At 34.4% G+C, this 14,902-nt stretch overlaps 4 protein-coding genes across 4 annotated transcripts; 1 reads left to right on the top strand and 3 right to left on the bottom strand.

The window, feature by feature from the left end:
- Nucleotides 1–97: 97 nt before the first annotated feature.
- On the bottom strand, nucleotides 98–802 carry ASCRUDRAFT_73583 (uncharacterized protein). The gene has a single exon (XM_020192353.1). It carries the CDS (start codon nucleotides 487–489, stop codon nucleotides 331–333), a length of 159 nt encoding a protein of 52 aa, XP_020050119.1. The 5' UTR covers nucleotides 490–802; the 3' UTR covers nucleotides 98–330.
- Nucleotides 719–1,635, top strand: ASCRUDRAFT_98983 (uncharacterized protein). The gene has a single exon (XM_020195269.1). It carries the CDS (start codon nucleotides 941–943, stop codon nucleotides 1,496–1,498), a length of 558 nt encoding a protein of 185 aa, XP_020050118.1. The 5' UTR covers nucleotides 719–940; the 3' UTR covers nucleotides 1,499–1,635.
- A 1,192-nt stretch (nucleotides 1,636–2,827) lies between these two features.
- Nucleotides 2,828–8,686, bottom strand: DUR12 (bifunctional urea carboxylase/allophanate hydrolase). The gene has a single exon (XM_020188770.1). The coding sequence runs from the start codon at nucleotides 8,448–8,450 to the stop codon at nucleotides 2,949–2,951; it is 5,502 nt and encodes a 1,833-aa protein (XP_020050117.1). The 5' UTR covers nucleotides 8,451–8,686; the 3' UTR covers nucleotides 2,828–2,948.
- Nucleotides 8,687–9,983: 1,297 nt separating this feature from the next.
- On the bottom strand, nucleotides 9,984–14,552 carry ASCRUDRAFT_5738 (DUF1765 domain-containing protein; the record flags this gene model as incomplete). Its single annotated transcript, XM_020191204.1, has 1 exon — nucleotides 9,984–14,552. One exon carries the CDS (start codon nucleotides 14,550–14,552, stop codon nucleotides 9,984–9,986), a length of 4,569 nt encoding a protein of 1,522 aa, XP_020050116.1.
- Between the last annotated feature and the right edge of the window lie 350 nt (nucleotides 14,553–14,902).

Here is a 14,902-nt window from a genome sequence, read left to right as displayed (position 1 = left end):
TTATTATTATTATTATTTGATAATTCTGATTTTGATGGTTTTCTTTTCTAAATAGGAAGTTTTTTCTTAGTTATTTTTGGAACTTTGAATAATTCTCGCACATTTGCTGAATAGTTAGCAAAAGATCAATAGAACCACTCAATGTTTGGCTTTTTTATTTGGATTTTATATGTAATTTATTTAAACCATTTATAAACAGTAATAGAAACCAGTTTCCAGTTTCATAAATAATTATTTCGAAATAGTATTTATCGAAACTTAGGACCTGGAAAAGTATAGATTGAAAGTAAATCAAAACTAAATAGCTTTTCAACTATATAAAAATGCATTTTATGGTATTGTCATTTTTATGAATAATTTTGGGGAATTTCCTTGGTTTTTAACCAATTTACAAATATCTCTTTTTATCGATTCAACAAGAAAACTGTCCAATTGTTCTTTTTGACTTTGCCAACATAGACTCCAAAATAATTGTTCTTCAAAAGTCATATTCATCTATCCAGTTTACTATTAACATGTTTACTCCCAGTTGTTTTTTTTCATTATTTTTCTTTTTGAAACAATTTGAAGTCGTTTTTCATCACAGATATAACCTGGTCAAAAAATCAACAAAAAATCAACTATCATTTAAATAATGAAACCCTTAAAATCATCCAATTGGATTTTTCTCAGATATATTACAATATAAAATTAACTAAAATCTTTGATTTCACAAACTTGGCCTCAAAAATAATACCTTTAAATTTTAATTATGAATCAAACGATAAATCCCCATTTATCTTATTAGGACTTAGCAAGAGTTTTTCGCAAACGAGAATCAGGTCTAAATGGAAAGCACTACAAGTATTTTGATTTAACGAAACTTTTAAAAATTAAGCTAGAATTTGAAGATGTTTTGCCAAATTTTAAAGATCAATGTGACGTCGATTACGAACCAGTTATGGTAAAGCTTTCTTTTGTATCGAATGAGTTTATCGATAGTTTAAAAGCTAATCGAGACGATTTCCTGAGTGATAACAGCGTTAGAAACGATCATAAAGATAATGATAAAGATAATGATATCAGAAAGAAAACAAATGAGAGAGTATGGCCAGCAACAAATAATAAAAGACTCTTTTCTTTGCACTCTCGGGACTCAATTCCTTTATTTAGAAGACGTCCCAAGCAATTAGTATTCTTTTCAATTAAGAAATCCTTCATTCGATCTTTAAATCCTAAACTTCTTTTAAATACTCATTATAATTATAGGATTGACTTGTTTGATGCAGAAATTGAGTTTCATGACGATATTATTGCTTTTATTTCTCTAAACCAATTTGCTAAGCTAGGAACTGCTACTGATGCCATATTTTTACAAGACTACAATTTGCTAATCGAATTTGATAAGAAAAATATATTACTCAAAAATTCTCAATTAGATTTATTATTTCAACAGAGCAAATTTGCAACTAAGAAATTTTATTTGGTTATATTGTCGAGTTTACTTTTGTTCTACTAATCAATGTTTATGAAAAAAAACTAATTATCAAATTTAATACAATTTTGACTTTACTTACCAATTTACTATTTTCAAAACCAGCTTTAGAGAGAAATAAATTCTTCAAACCTATAACTCGAATTTTTGAACCTGGTAAAACTGATTCTGCTGTGATGGAAGATAAATCTGAAAATCTTGATAATGGTTTAGATAATAATTTAGATAATAATTTAGGTAAAGATGATCTGATAAAAAATTTGAATAAAACCATTTACTATAAAGACAACCTTTCCAATGTTAACACACGAAAAAAATGAAAAAATTATTTGTGATTTTGATTCAATATTTAATTCAAATCAAAAAGCTAATAATGAGATTTCTAAAATTAATAATAACACTAGTCAGCATTACCTGAATAATAATAGTCAAAATTATATGAATAATAACAGTCTCAAATTGGCCACAAATAGCTCCAAACTTACTCTTATCTAAGATGATAACCAAAATATATTATTTACCCTAAAAGATGAGATCTGAGAAGAGTTTTATTTGTATTTCGACAATTATCAACTAGTAAATTTTTGGAATACTGAGAAAAAAATATTTGTTTTCAAGATGGTTCATTATATGAGTTTTTAATGGATTCTGACAATAGATTAAGTTGTTATCCTCAATACAATAAAATTTGATACAAAGCCAGATTCATCTAGCTTTGACAACTCTAAAAAATCATCAAGAATTGATTGTGAGTTTATTTGAATAAAAACCTGTTGGATCTAAAGAAATAAAAGAGATAATCCTGCAATTCAACTCAATCGAAGAAAAAAAAATGCACTTGAATCATCTTAAAAACTGAATAATTCTTTTTCACTAATTGTGCTATAGTGATGATGAAACCATTTATAATCCAGACAATAGTAAATTAAAGACAAATCACAACCTCTGGAATACTCATTTTCAATATTCAATTAGGAAAAGACGAAAATAAAACAACAAATCAACTACCAAAACCGTTATATATATCATTGAAATTTAGAAAAAATATATTTATTGAAAATTAACATAAAGATTTAACAAATTATGGATGAGGCAACGGACACTAGCAAATTTTCAAAGCTTTATTTACTCTCATAAACTGAAAAACTTTCTTGTTCAAGTGCACTTTTAAGTCATACATTGCTTTTAAAAACTGTTTTCAAGAATCATTGGTTATTTTCATTGATTTTACTTCGAGAAATTGAAAAAATTGAGCAATTGTATTTAATAAGTTCTTGCGTTTTCAGTATTAGATACAATACAAAGTTTATTCAAATCACTTTTAAATAATAAAAATATATTTCATAACAGAACATCCCAAAAAATTATTCAACTAAAAGTTAAAAAAATAAAACAAATACATAAAACAAATACATAAAATAAAATAAAATAAAATAAAATATAAATTGGTAGTAAATAAAGATCCTTAAATTATTCATTCTACCACAACAACAAGATCACCAGCTTCCACCATATCACCATTTTCATGAACAATTTTGAAAACTTTACCTGCTTTTGGTGAATTCACAACCATTTCTGTTTTCATTGCCTCAACAACAATAAGACCTTGTCCTTCTTTGACTTCATCACCAACTTGAACCAAAGGTTTCCAAAACCTTCCTGAATATTCAGAGTATACCATTTCAGCTCCTTCTGGAAATTTTTCTTCTTCAAGATTTTTTGGACCACCAGACTTTTCTAATTCAGCATTTGCAATTTGAATCAATCTGCTAAACTCTTGCATTTTTTCACCACCTTGATTATCTTGGAACTCCTTTATTGAATCTATGTTTTCTTGAACCCATTCAAGATACTTTCCATGATCAAATACACTTTCAACTATGTCGACCTTGAAACGACCTTGACTGGCTTCATCACTCATGATATCTATTTGTTCTTCGGTGACCGGATAGAATTCAACTTGATCAAATGGAGTTAATAACCATGGACTTGTGCTGTGAGCACCTAGAGAAAGTTTATCCCATATTGGAATTGTTCTACCAACTAATTGATAACCACCTGGTGACTCCATTGTATAAATACACATGTACATACCACCAATACCAACCGTACCATTTGGGGTAAATGTACGAGAAGGATTGTATTTGGTTCCTAAATATCTTTGACGTGGATCCAAAGGGACTGCACAAGGAGCTCCAAGGAACACATCACCAAGACCTAGAACCAAAAATCTAGCTGAATAAAGCATGTCCTTAACATCAGAACGGTTAATATTATTAACACTTGCAATAAAATCAACATTATTAGGTAACCATGGAGCATTGGAGCGAATTGTTTCTTGATAACGAGTAACAGCAGCCAATGTTTTTTTATCTTCAAAAGCCATGGGTAATCTGAAAATCTTTGAAGGAACCTTCCATTTGGTAAAACTAAGCATTTCTTTTTCATATGCAATTAATGTTTCTAAAATTTGTGATTGAGAAGCTTCATAACCATTATATTCAACTAAAACAGATCTGACACCCTGAGATAATTCAACAATTCCAACTGTTTTATTTTGTTCAACCATGTTAGTTAAACGATTGATTCTGTAACTTAAATTCAAATCCAACTCATTGACACCATACTCAACAAGAATATAGTGGTCACCAGCTTGGCGGTAGATCACCCTTGGATTCTTATTGGTTGCTGGTAATTCAGCAAGAACAGGATTTTCAGGCTTGGAAAGAACGTTATCTTTGTTTAAGGTTGGAAGTTTACCTGATAAGTCTTCAATACATTTATCTTGAGTTTCTTTTAGTTTTCTAGCAGTATCATAAGAAATTGGAACAAATCTGACAAGATCGCCAGGTTTAACTTGTCCAATTTTCCACATTTCTGATTCTGCAACAACAGCAGCACAGACAAAACCACCTAGTGAAGGACCATCAACAGTTAAAATGACTGGCTCATCACCAGTGAAATTAATAGCTCCCATAGAATAAACATAATCATGTGTGTTAGATGGATGTAAACCAGCTTCTCCACCATCTGGTCTTGCCCAGACTGGTTTTGGACCAATTAATCTGACGCCAAATCTGTTTGAATTATAATGAATTTTCCATTGGTCTTTGAAAAAGGTGTCAATATATTCTGGTTTGAAAAAATCTGGGGCTCCATGAGGACCACAAGTTACACCTACAGTCCATTCTTTTGCTGGAAGATCTAAAATAAGATTTGATGGAACTGATGATGGTGCAGCATCAGGTGTAGGCAAAGTTCCCACAGCACTTTCATGCTGACTTCCTAAGAACAAAACATCACCAAGTTTTAACACTCTACCATTGTAACCACCAAGATTACCTAAAGCAAATGTTGATCTAGATCCAAGATATTCTGTCACATCAATACCGCCTCTTATAGCTAAATATGATCTGCAACCAGTTGTTAGTTTTCCGATAGTTAGTTTGTCACCTCTTTTGATATTGGTAGGTTCCCACATAGATTTAACCTCGTCATTCACTTCAACAGAAACATTACCACCAGTGACAGAAATGACAGTCTCATTATGGAATAAAATAGTTGGACCACTAAGAGTAATTTCAATAGCAGGAGATTTTTTAGAATTTCCAACAATTCTATTGGCAATACGGAAAGAATAATTGTCCATTGGACCAGAAGGAGGGACACCGATTCTCCACAAACCCACTCTACCAGGATAATCTTGAACAGTTGTGTAAGCACCAGGAGAAAGAATTTCAAAAGCATGGGCACTATAATCAAAGCTATCTAAAACTTTTGTCGCAACTTTCGCTTCAGCAAACATTTGAGAATTGGCAATTGATCTTAAATAGTCAACATTTGTGATACAACCATAGACAATGGTTTCATCTAAAGCTTGGCGTAATTTTTGCAAACATTCGTTACGATCTTTTCCATGAACAATGATTTTAGCTAATGTTGGGTCATATTCTGAAGAAATAATGGTGCCCTTTTTAACCCAAGTGTCAACTCTAGCCCATTCAGGAAAGGTAACGTCTGTTAATTGACCTGGAGATGGTTGGAAGCTTTTTACTGGGTTTTCTGCATAAAGTCTTGCTTCCATTGAGGCACCAGTAACGACGATTTTTTGACTAAAGTCAGGAGGCATATCTGCTGCAATAAAAATCATCCATTCAACTAAATCCAAGCCAGTGACCATTTCTGTAATTGGATGTTCGACTTGTAAACGAGTATTAACTTCGAGAAAATAGAACTCATCTCTTTTCTCGTCGTAGATAAATTCAACAGTACCCGCACATTTATAGTTCAAAATAGAGGCTAATTGTTCAGCAGCTTTTCTCATCTTTTGTCTAGTACTTTCAGGTAATCTTGGAGCCGGAGTTTCTTCAATAACCTTTTGGTTACGACGTTGCAAAGAACAATCACGTTCACCAACAGCGATGGCTTTTCCGTAACCATCACCTAAAATTTGAACTTCAACATGTCTTGCATTTTCAACGAATCTTTCCAAAAAAACACCCGAATCACCAAAGTAGGATTTAGCTTGATGTTGAACAGTTTCAAAGACTCTTTTAATATCTTTTGGCGAATCGACTTTTTGCAAACCAATACCACCACCACCGGCAGTAGATTTGACCATGACAGGATATTCTAATTTTTCAGCAATTGAAGCTGCTTCTTCAGCAGTTTTAACTAAGCCAGAACCTGGTGCCAAAGGAACATTAGCTTGTTCGGCAATCGCTCTGGCTGAGTGCTTTAAACCTAGTTTTCTGATAGCATTTGAGGATGGACCGACAAAAACGATATTTTCCTGAGCGCATCTATCAGCAAAATCTGCATTTTCGGAGAGAAAGCCATAACCAGGAATAATGGCTTGGGAGTTGGTTGATTTTGCTGCTTTGATGATTTTATCAATGGAGAGATAAGTTTCAGCGGCGGTTGTGCCATGTAATGATACAGCGATATCAGCATCATCAACATGTTGAGCGTATTTATCAAGATCAGAGTAAACAGCTACAGATTGAATACCTAATTTTTTCAAAGATTTGATAATTCTCACAGCAATTTCCCCTCTGTTTGCAACTAAAACAGTTTCAAATGGTTTCTTTTTAGCTTTAGATAAGGCTTGAGTTGATTCAATATAGTTTCTCCAGCCACCATATTCTGTGATATCCTTAGTGCCCTTTTGTAGATAGCCGATTTCTTCACAAATGAAAGATTTGACCCATTCACCGGACTTTAATTCAACTGAGCCAATACCTAAAGGTTCAGGGACTAAAGAGATGAACTTTCCGAAATTTTCAATTGGAACGGAATAAATTTCAAGAGTGATTTCTTTACCACTTTCAGTGGGGCCTACTCTCCTTAAGCCGGGTTTTGCTACTGGACCAGTTTTGGGCAAGGCGTAGAGTTTGTAGTTTGATGAAGATTTAGTTTCAGCGATAAAGGAAGCATTACAGATTTCCAATTGCCAGTGTAATTCAAAGCCAGTTAAATGAGCACCAACAACGGCCAATTTAATTGATTTAGATAGATCTGGTTTAGGGATATTTGAGATTAGTTTATCAGCGTCGCCGATTAATTTATGCTTGAGGGATCCAATGAATCTGTTTGGATGGAGAGCGCTTAAGTATTGACTGGCCAAGTTTAGTAGAGCATAATCATTAAATTTTTGAGAAATTAGAGTTATGCCAAAGGGCAAACCATTGATTTTGAAACCAGTGGGAATAGATAAAGCAGATAGGTCGGCCAAGTTGACAAAATTAGTCCAAGTACCTTGTTGAGAATTGACTTGAATTGGTTGTTGAGCGATTTGGTCAAAAGTTGGATTCAATGGAGCAGTTGGAACAATCAAGACAGGGTATTTCGAGATAATTTGATTGACTTTTTGTAAAATTGCTTGACGTTTATATTCGAAATTGAAACAGTCTTCGGCGGTAAATTTTTTTGAAGAAGCAATGATTGAGGAAACAGCAGGGTCGATGGATTCAGAAGGAGGGTTTGATTGGAAAAACTCCTTTGTTGCAACATATCTTTCAACAACCCAGGGACCTTCGTAAAGACATTTTGCTAGTTCGAGAAGAGGAGCAAAGTCAATTGAGTCAATTTGGCAATTGAGATTATTTTTGAAATCTAGTATAGCGTTTTTGTACAATAATTCGTTTTCAACTTCACCATACCAAGGTAATTCTGATGGAACAGCGATTTTCAAAGGAGAATGAGCAGTTGTTGGGAATTTGAGTAAAGGATTGGAGGGAAAGGAGGAGGAGTATTGGTCGTTTTCTGTGTCTGGTTGAGCTAAGATATCTAAGGCCAATTGAGCATCAGAGATGTTGGTTGAGAAGATGGAAACACAATCCAAGGATTTGCACGCCGGAACCACACCCGAACAGCTTAGTAAGCCTCTGGAGGGTTTTAGACCAATGAGGTTGTTCAACATTGCAGGAACTCTGCCGGAGCCTGCAGTATCAGTGCCCAATGCTAGCGGAACGAGGCCTCTGGCAACAACCGAAGCAGAACCAGCAGAAGAGCCGCCGGAGACGTGCTGGTCACTAAACACACAGGGAGTCTTTCCGTAGGGAGATCTGGTGCCAACCAAGCCGGTGGCAAACTGGTCCAAATTTGTTTTGCCGATGATGATGGCACCAGCGTTCTTTAGCAATTTGGCAACAGTGGAATCGCGTTCTGGAGAGTATTTGAAACTTGGACAGGCAGCAGTTGTTTCAAAGTCCTTGACATCGATATTGTCCTTTATGGCCACAGGAACACCATATAGAGGCAATTTGTGTTTGTCTGATTTTGATTGTAAAATTGCCCACTGATGTTTCAATTCAGACTTGGTGCAAATAGATATCCAGGCAGGATCGGCAGGAGCGACTGCTAAAGAAGATAACAAGTCTGATAGCACTTGATAGGAATGATCGGGAGTTGATTCCGAATGAAATTTTTTCCATTCTTGAACAGTCCAGCCAGTTGTGTTATTTGTGATTGTCATGTTTGTGTGTAGTCAATTGTTTCAATTAGAGAAAAAAAAGGGTGTGTAAAAAAGAATATTGATAGTCGAAAAGGATAAGCAAGAATTGGATTAAATAACGAAAAAAACGAGTTTCTTTTTGAAAAAAGATTTGGATAGAGTAGCAATTGGGAATTGGATGATTTGGATGTTGTGAGAGTGAAAGTGGAAGATGAGAAAAAAAAAGTAATGTTGAAATAACTGATCTGCTTCATTTTGGCCACTTTTATATGAGACGTTGAGGAAGATTTGCAGTGAAAGCTTCTTATCTTTTCAGCTGGCAACGATGTTCTGGGAGCAAGCACCAGCCAATCACAGTGCGGCGCAGGTATCGAGATTTCCAGCAGCTTTTTCGCCGGCTTTTGGGGCAAGTCGGATGTCCGATGGCCAGCTGGACCTGTTCCGTGCGGTGAAGGGATCCCGTTCTGTGGGCGCGCTAGAAGCTGCAGAAGTCCCATACCAAGCGGGTGCGGACGGTGTGATGTCAAGGCTCGCCGGCTTGCGCTCGCTATCAACGCGTCGGCAACACACGATCATCGTCGGCAGGTGCAGTAGGTGTTTTTCGGCAGGAGAAGAACTGGCGGGAAGAAGTAAGGAAGTTGGATGAAGAAGCAACAAGGAATCTGGTGAAAAATCAATGAAGAAGCTTTATCTTCTGATTTCCACGCTGGAGCTGCTTTGAGCCTGCTCAGATCAGGCCGTAGAAGACCCTTTCCTGTTATCTGTTTTTCCTATCAGAAACTGCAATGCACAATTGTTGCAAATGTTTCCCCTCCTACCTGAATTACCGTTGTTATCTTTTCTTATCTGTTCCACTTAACAACTTAACAGCTGTGATCTTTCGAAAATTTCTGATTTTTTAGCTAAAGCATATAAATCGTAGTTGCAAATTCAACAAAAAAAGAAATCACATCCCATTTTTCTCCTCAAAATAAAAAGGTATAAAAAGCACACTATAACACAACTCCTTTGCCCCATCCTCTTACTTTGAACGGAGACGAGAAATGAAAGTAAATTCTTTTTTTCTTGAGAGCAAGATTAAGAAATGTTTTTCAAATCAACAAAATAATAAATACCAACCATTTCCTCTTGATAACAGTTCCTACACTCAAAAACAATTAAATAAATCTGCCACTTCTCGGCAAAACAAATATAGTCTCAAAGTGCTACTATGCATGCATCTGTACTTTATGGGTTTGATTCCTTATCGATGGCTCTATTAAATAATATCTTTATTGTTACAGTTATCCAAAAAAAGTTAATCAAAAAGAACTGAAAAGTGAAAATTGAAAATTGAAAAATTAAACAACGAAAACGAAAATGAAAATGAAAATGAAAATGAAAATGAAAAAGAAAAAGAAAAAATTAAACGATGGAAAAAATTAAAATATTACAAAAAAAACTGAAGAATTAAAGCATTAACGATCAAGAAGATCAAAAGTAAACTAAAAAAATAAAAAAACATGAGGAGTTATTAGACTGTTTCACACACCATAAGCAAGTCTATGTTATAATTCAGGATGCATTAATTTTATTCTCTGGAGCTTCTGCTAATAGTAATGGAGCAGCTTTTCGCGTCATCAGTTTACCAAAATTATTTGCTGACTTGCTCAAAAATTCTTCATATTCACCAACAATTTCATTCCACTCATTTATTGATTTTCCAGCATTTCCCCATATTTTGCTCATTGATATTATAGTTTTCCTTTCCAACATTTTGGGATTTTGATGATAGGTTGATAGTGAGTTTCTATTGCTCATTATAATACCATGTCTATCATAACTGTCCTCGTTATCTTCATTATCTTCATTATCTTCATTATCTTCATTATCTTCATTGTCTTCATCATCCGTCTCAAGATTCTCATATAACCTCGAGTTATTTTTCTTATCAAACGGCAAACTTGGATACTCTGGAAATTTATTCTGTTTAAATTCATTAACATTAAAAAACTTTTTGTTTCTGCTGTTTATTATTGACAATTGAGTTTGAATCTGTTCTTCCGAAAATACCAATTGAAATTTAAATGATGGTCTTGGAATATCTGGTGCCTTTTTATGAAATTCTGGAGGCAATGGAATAGTATTCATTGAATTTGGTGATTCGGCAATCGCTCCCAATTTTTTATATGTTTTATTTCCCAAAATTCCTGAACGCTTCTTAGACAAAAAACTTGAAGAATCGTCTGATGTTGTTGATAAATCTTCAAATGATGTAGCCGATGATGGCGTTGAAAACCCTGATGATAAAATACTTGGACTTGTTGATCTAGAACTAGTAGTTCGAGAACTATTGGTTCGGGAACTGCTTATAGATGCAAATGATTGAACTGATTTAAACCCATTTATAAACGTTAATCTTCTACTCATTCTTTGAGTCTGAGGTGTCAGTGGTGCAGAGTTGCTAAATGTAATACGACTTCTTGAACTACCCATTGGTAAATTGGCAGATGGTGAGCCAAAACTAGAGAAAGTTGATGATGGTGATGGTGATGATGATGATGATGATGATGATGTATAATTATTTTTATTCCTTCTAAAGAATCTTAGTGCTGCTCCAATAGATGATAGAATGTTGTTACTTTTTACTGATTGATTGGTGCTATTACTCAGAAAATTAGATGAAAACCGGCCGCTTATCATATTTGATGTACTGTAAATACTTTGAGATGATGAAAAATTATTTCCAAAAAATTCATCGTTATTATCTCTTCCAGTCACGCCCATTTGCAAAGCAGATGAACTAGGTGAGAAACTATAAACTGCGTCATCAAAGATTTCATATGAATGGATTTTCCTAAAGTTTTTAGTACTTGCAGATGGGACAATATCGTTGAATACAACTGTATTTATCAATCTATGTTCAATATCTTCCTTCAGTAAACTGTGATTGCCATTGTTATTATCATTGATATTAATATTATTGTAATCGTTGATTTTTTTATTACTGCTGTTGTTGTTATTGTTATTATCGTTATTGTTGACTTTATTCATATTTGATAATGATGAGCCACCAGCAATAAAAGAAATTGGACCGATTGTTATTTTTCGATTTAAGATTGGGTTGGATGAATACATTTCCGGCGTTATACAGGCTCCAACTTTTGCCCAATCACACAAAGTAGCAATTGAATCATAAGATAGTTTCAATCTATTATTAATGATTCTTTTGATTGATTCTTCAGTATCATCGAAAGAGGAATAGTTTCTATAATCAGACAAGCCAGCTAATTTCCAGACAATTAAGCGGATATAATAGGATCTTACTAAAGGTTGCCAATGGCAAAAGAACAATTTCCAATTATTTATAGATAATAACCAGGTTGAGATTTTCCATTTATAGCTCTCTTTTGAGTTGACGATCCATTTTGAGTAATGTTGATCAGGGTCGTTAATTAATTGATTATTTTGGTTAAAAGTGAAATTATTGAAACTATTAAACAAGTTGCTATAGGAGGAAGATGAAGACATGAGGTTATCGCAATAATCGGCATATTCATTGGGAATATAGTCATATATATTAAATAAAAAAGAAAAGGCCTTTAGTTGAGAATTAATATTTGAGGTTCGAAGTAACGATTTTATTGCGGTGATCCAAAAGTCCCAATTAATGTATTGGTTAAAATTGTTATTGAGTAGGATGTTGTCATCATTATTTTGGTCATCTTCATCTATTGAGCAGACGTTGAGTATAAATTCCTGAGTTAAGTCTAGGATTATGCCAGATTTGATAAAGTCATAAGATGTGACATTTGATGCATAAGTTTCTAGTAGGAAGTGTAAATTTTGGATTAATAGGTTACTTAGACCTCTTTCATTGATATCGTAGGGGTTGTATAGGAAATCGCGTAAGATTTGAAATAGTTTTGTTATGGAGTTGATTGGGGATATGTCGGATTGGTTATTTAAAAAGGACATTGTTATGCTTGTTTCTAGTTGTATTCCATTTGAATTTGAATTTGAGTTTGAGTTTGAGTTTGAGTTTGAGTTTGAGGTTTGAGAGAAGTTATTCAAAGATAATTTATTTGAAGAAGATTTATTTTGTTGGGGGTAATTGAATTTTGAAGAGGATAGAGAGATGGTTGAAGTGATGATTTCATACATATGGGCAGTGATTATGAGAAAGCCCGGGGATAGAAGTAGAGAGTTGTAATTGTTTAGGGATTTGTTGATTGGAAAGGAGCAGTTGTCGTCTACGATAAAGGTTGAGATTAGGAAGAGATAGTGACGAAAGAATGAGGCAAATACTTCGCTGTTGTTGTTTGACCATTTGAATACCCAAGAGCCAGTGGGATCATTGATACCTTTAACGGGATGGATTGGTGGAGAGATGGCATTCAAAATTTTATCATTTTTATTTTTGCTATTATTTTTGCTATTATTATTGTTATTATAGTTATAGTTATTATAATTGGAATTGGAATGGGGATTGGAATTAGTAGTGGTGTTGGCGATAAAGGTTTGAGGGCCATTTGAGGATAAAGAGTTAATAATTTTATTTAAATCGATTAGGTAGTGAACTGATTTTGGGAATTTTTGAATTAAAATTGATTGGATTGAAGATAGGTCATTTAGCTGGATATTGGATAAATTTAAGAATTTTTTCTTGTAGATGGATTGAATTGAGGAAGATTTGACGTTTAGTAGGAAAAGCAAGGCATTTGAGACGTTGGGGAGGTAAAAGAAGGAATAGGCGAAGATTTTTCCCACAAAGGCAGAAGTTGATAGGGTGATTGATTTTAGATTCAAGCGATTGATAGAGTAAGATAGGGTTCTTGATAGGAGGGTGAGGTACATGTTTGAAGGCATGTTTGAGTTGAAATTTGAGGTTAGTTTCCATTCGTATCTGGGTAGGATTCTGGTGATACATTCTAGGTAGGCAGCTTTATCAGCAGAGGAGACTGGGTGTTTGTTGTTTGATAGGACTGAGAGTAAGGCTTCCCACCATTTGGATAAGATGAGGACGCCCTGGGTGGCAGGGGAAGAGGAGTATTTTAGAGGGACTCTTCTGTAGATGTCGTCAGTTTTTAGACGTAGAAAGGAGAGTAGGGAGAGTCTTAGGAGGTTTGTTCTGTGAATGCCATTTCTTGAATTAAATTTGGATAGGTCAGAATCTAGTTTTTTGTAGTCGTTGAGAATACGTTTGAAGTATTTTAGATTTGCGTTTTTGATGTCGGCGTTAGTGATTGGATTGGATGTTGTGTTTTTGGAGATGTGATTGTTGTTATTTTTATTATTGTTATTATTCAAAGAGAGAGGAGGTGTTGTGGTTGTGTGAGTGTTGATGTGGTTGAAAGAGGATTGAGAGTATAAATCAGAATTTGAAGTGTTTAGGTTGTTTAGGTTGTTTAGAGGGTTATTAAAGTGGCTGCTTAGTAGGGGTAGAGAAGAGATTCTTCTTTTTGAATTGAAATTGGAAGGTAGTCTGTGATGGACTTTGTTTGGCAATAGAGGAGGGTCTAGGGAGGAAGTGATTGGGGATAATTGAATGGAGTGGTCATTTAGATTCAAGGTGTTGATGTTGTTATCGAATATGGAAGAACTTTTGGGATTGCTGTTGAAATCGAGAGAGTAGTTTTGAAAAGTGTTTGCGGAAGGTGAAGGAGGAGTGGATAGGAATAAAGATTTAATAGAAGAATCGTCATTATTAAGAATAATATCGTTATTATTGTTATTATTGTTATTATTGTTATTATTGTTATTATTGCTATTATTGTTATTATTGTTATTATTGTTATTATTGTTATTATTGCTATTGTTGTTATTAATATTGTTATTATTATCAGCGGTAGTGCTGGTGTTAAAATGACTGGTGACGGTATTATTGGAGGAGGATAGCGAAGTATTTCTTGATATAGTAAAAACCGAAGTTGAATCATCATCATGGCTAGTATTAATTAAATCATTGTTGTTGAATTTAATTTCTTTTTTGCTGTCAATTTGTATTCCAATTTTGAAAGATTTTTTGTTGTTGGTCAAGTGTTTTAGAGAGGTGAGATTATTGAGATTGTTGTCGATTTTTTTCATGTTGGGGATGTTGTTGGAAGGATCATTTTGAGGTAGAAAGAACGAAGAGAGCTCCATTTAAGAGAGACAAAAGTTGCAGACCAAATGGAAGTGGACAAGAACAAAAAGGGAAATGCAAAAAAACAGAAAACAAAGGAGAAGTGAAACAGCGAAACAGACTGAAATGGTGCAGGCAGTGGAAGAGTGAGCAGCGTGGGTATAGTGAGGATGGAGAGCAGAGAGAGTGGGAGTGAAGAATTGCTGGTGGTGGAAAACGAGCGAAAAGAGAGGAAGATCCAGTGGTTGGTGAAGACGACCGAAAAAGCGCAGCATGAGATGGACGAGGTGGAGGTGAAGAGAAAACCAAGAAACAGAGGAAGCAAAACAAGAGCAGGAAGCAAACCGTCGAAAAGAGCCAGAGCGCAGGA

This window comes from Ascoidea rubescens (genome assembly GCF_001661345.1).
Source record: "Ascoidea rubescens DSM 1968 unplaced genomic scaffold ASCRUscaffold_1, whole genome shotgun sequence".
In the NCBI taxonomy this organism is placed as follows: domain Eukaryota; kingdom Fungi; phylum Ascomycota; class Saccharomycetes; order Ascoideales; family Ascoideaceae; genus Ascoidea; species Ascoidea rubescens.
This window is presented reverse-complemented; position numbering and strand designations above follow the sequence as displayed.

Bases quoted from the DNA above. Each gene is read 5' to 3' on its own strand.
- DUR12 (XM_020188770.1), bottom strand. From the start codon at position 8,450: ATGACAATCACAAATAACACAACTGGCTGGACTGTTCAAGAATGGAAA.
- ASCRUDRAFT_73583 (XM_020192353.1), bottom strand. From the start codon at position 489: ATGACTTTTGAAGAACAATTATTTTGGAGTCTATGTTGGCAAAGTCAA.
- ASCRUDRAFT_98983 (XM_020195269.1), top strand. From the start codon at position 941: ATGGTAAAGCTTTCTTTTGTATCGAATGAGTTTATCGATAGTTTAAAA.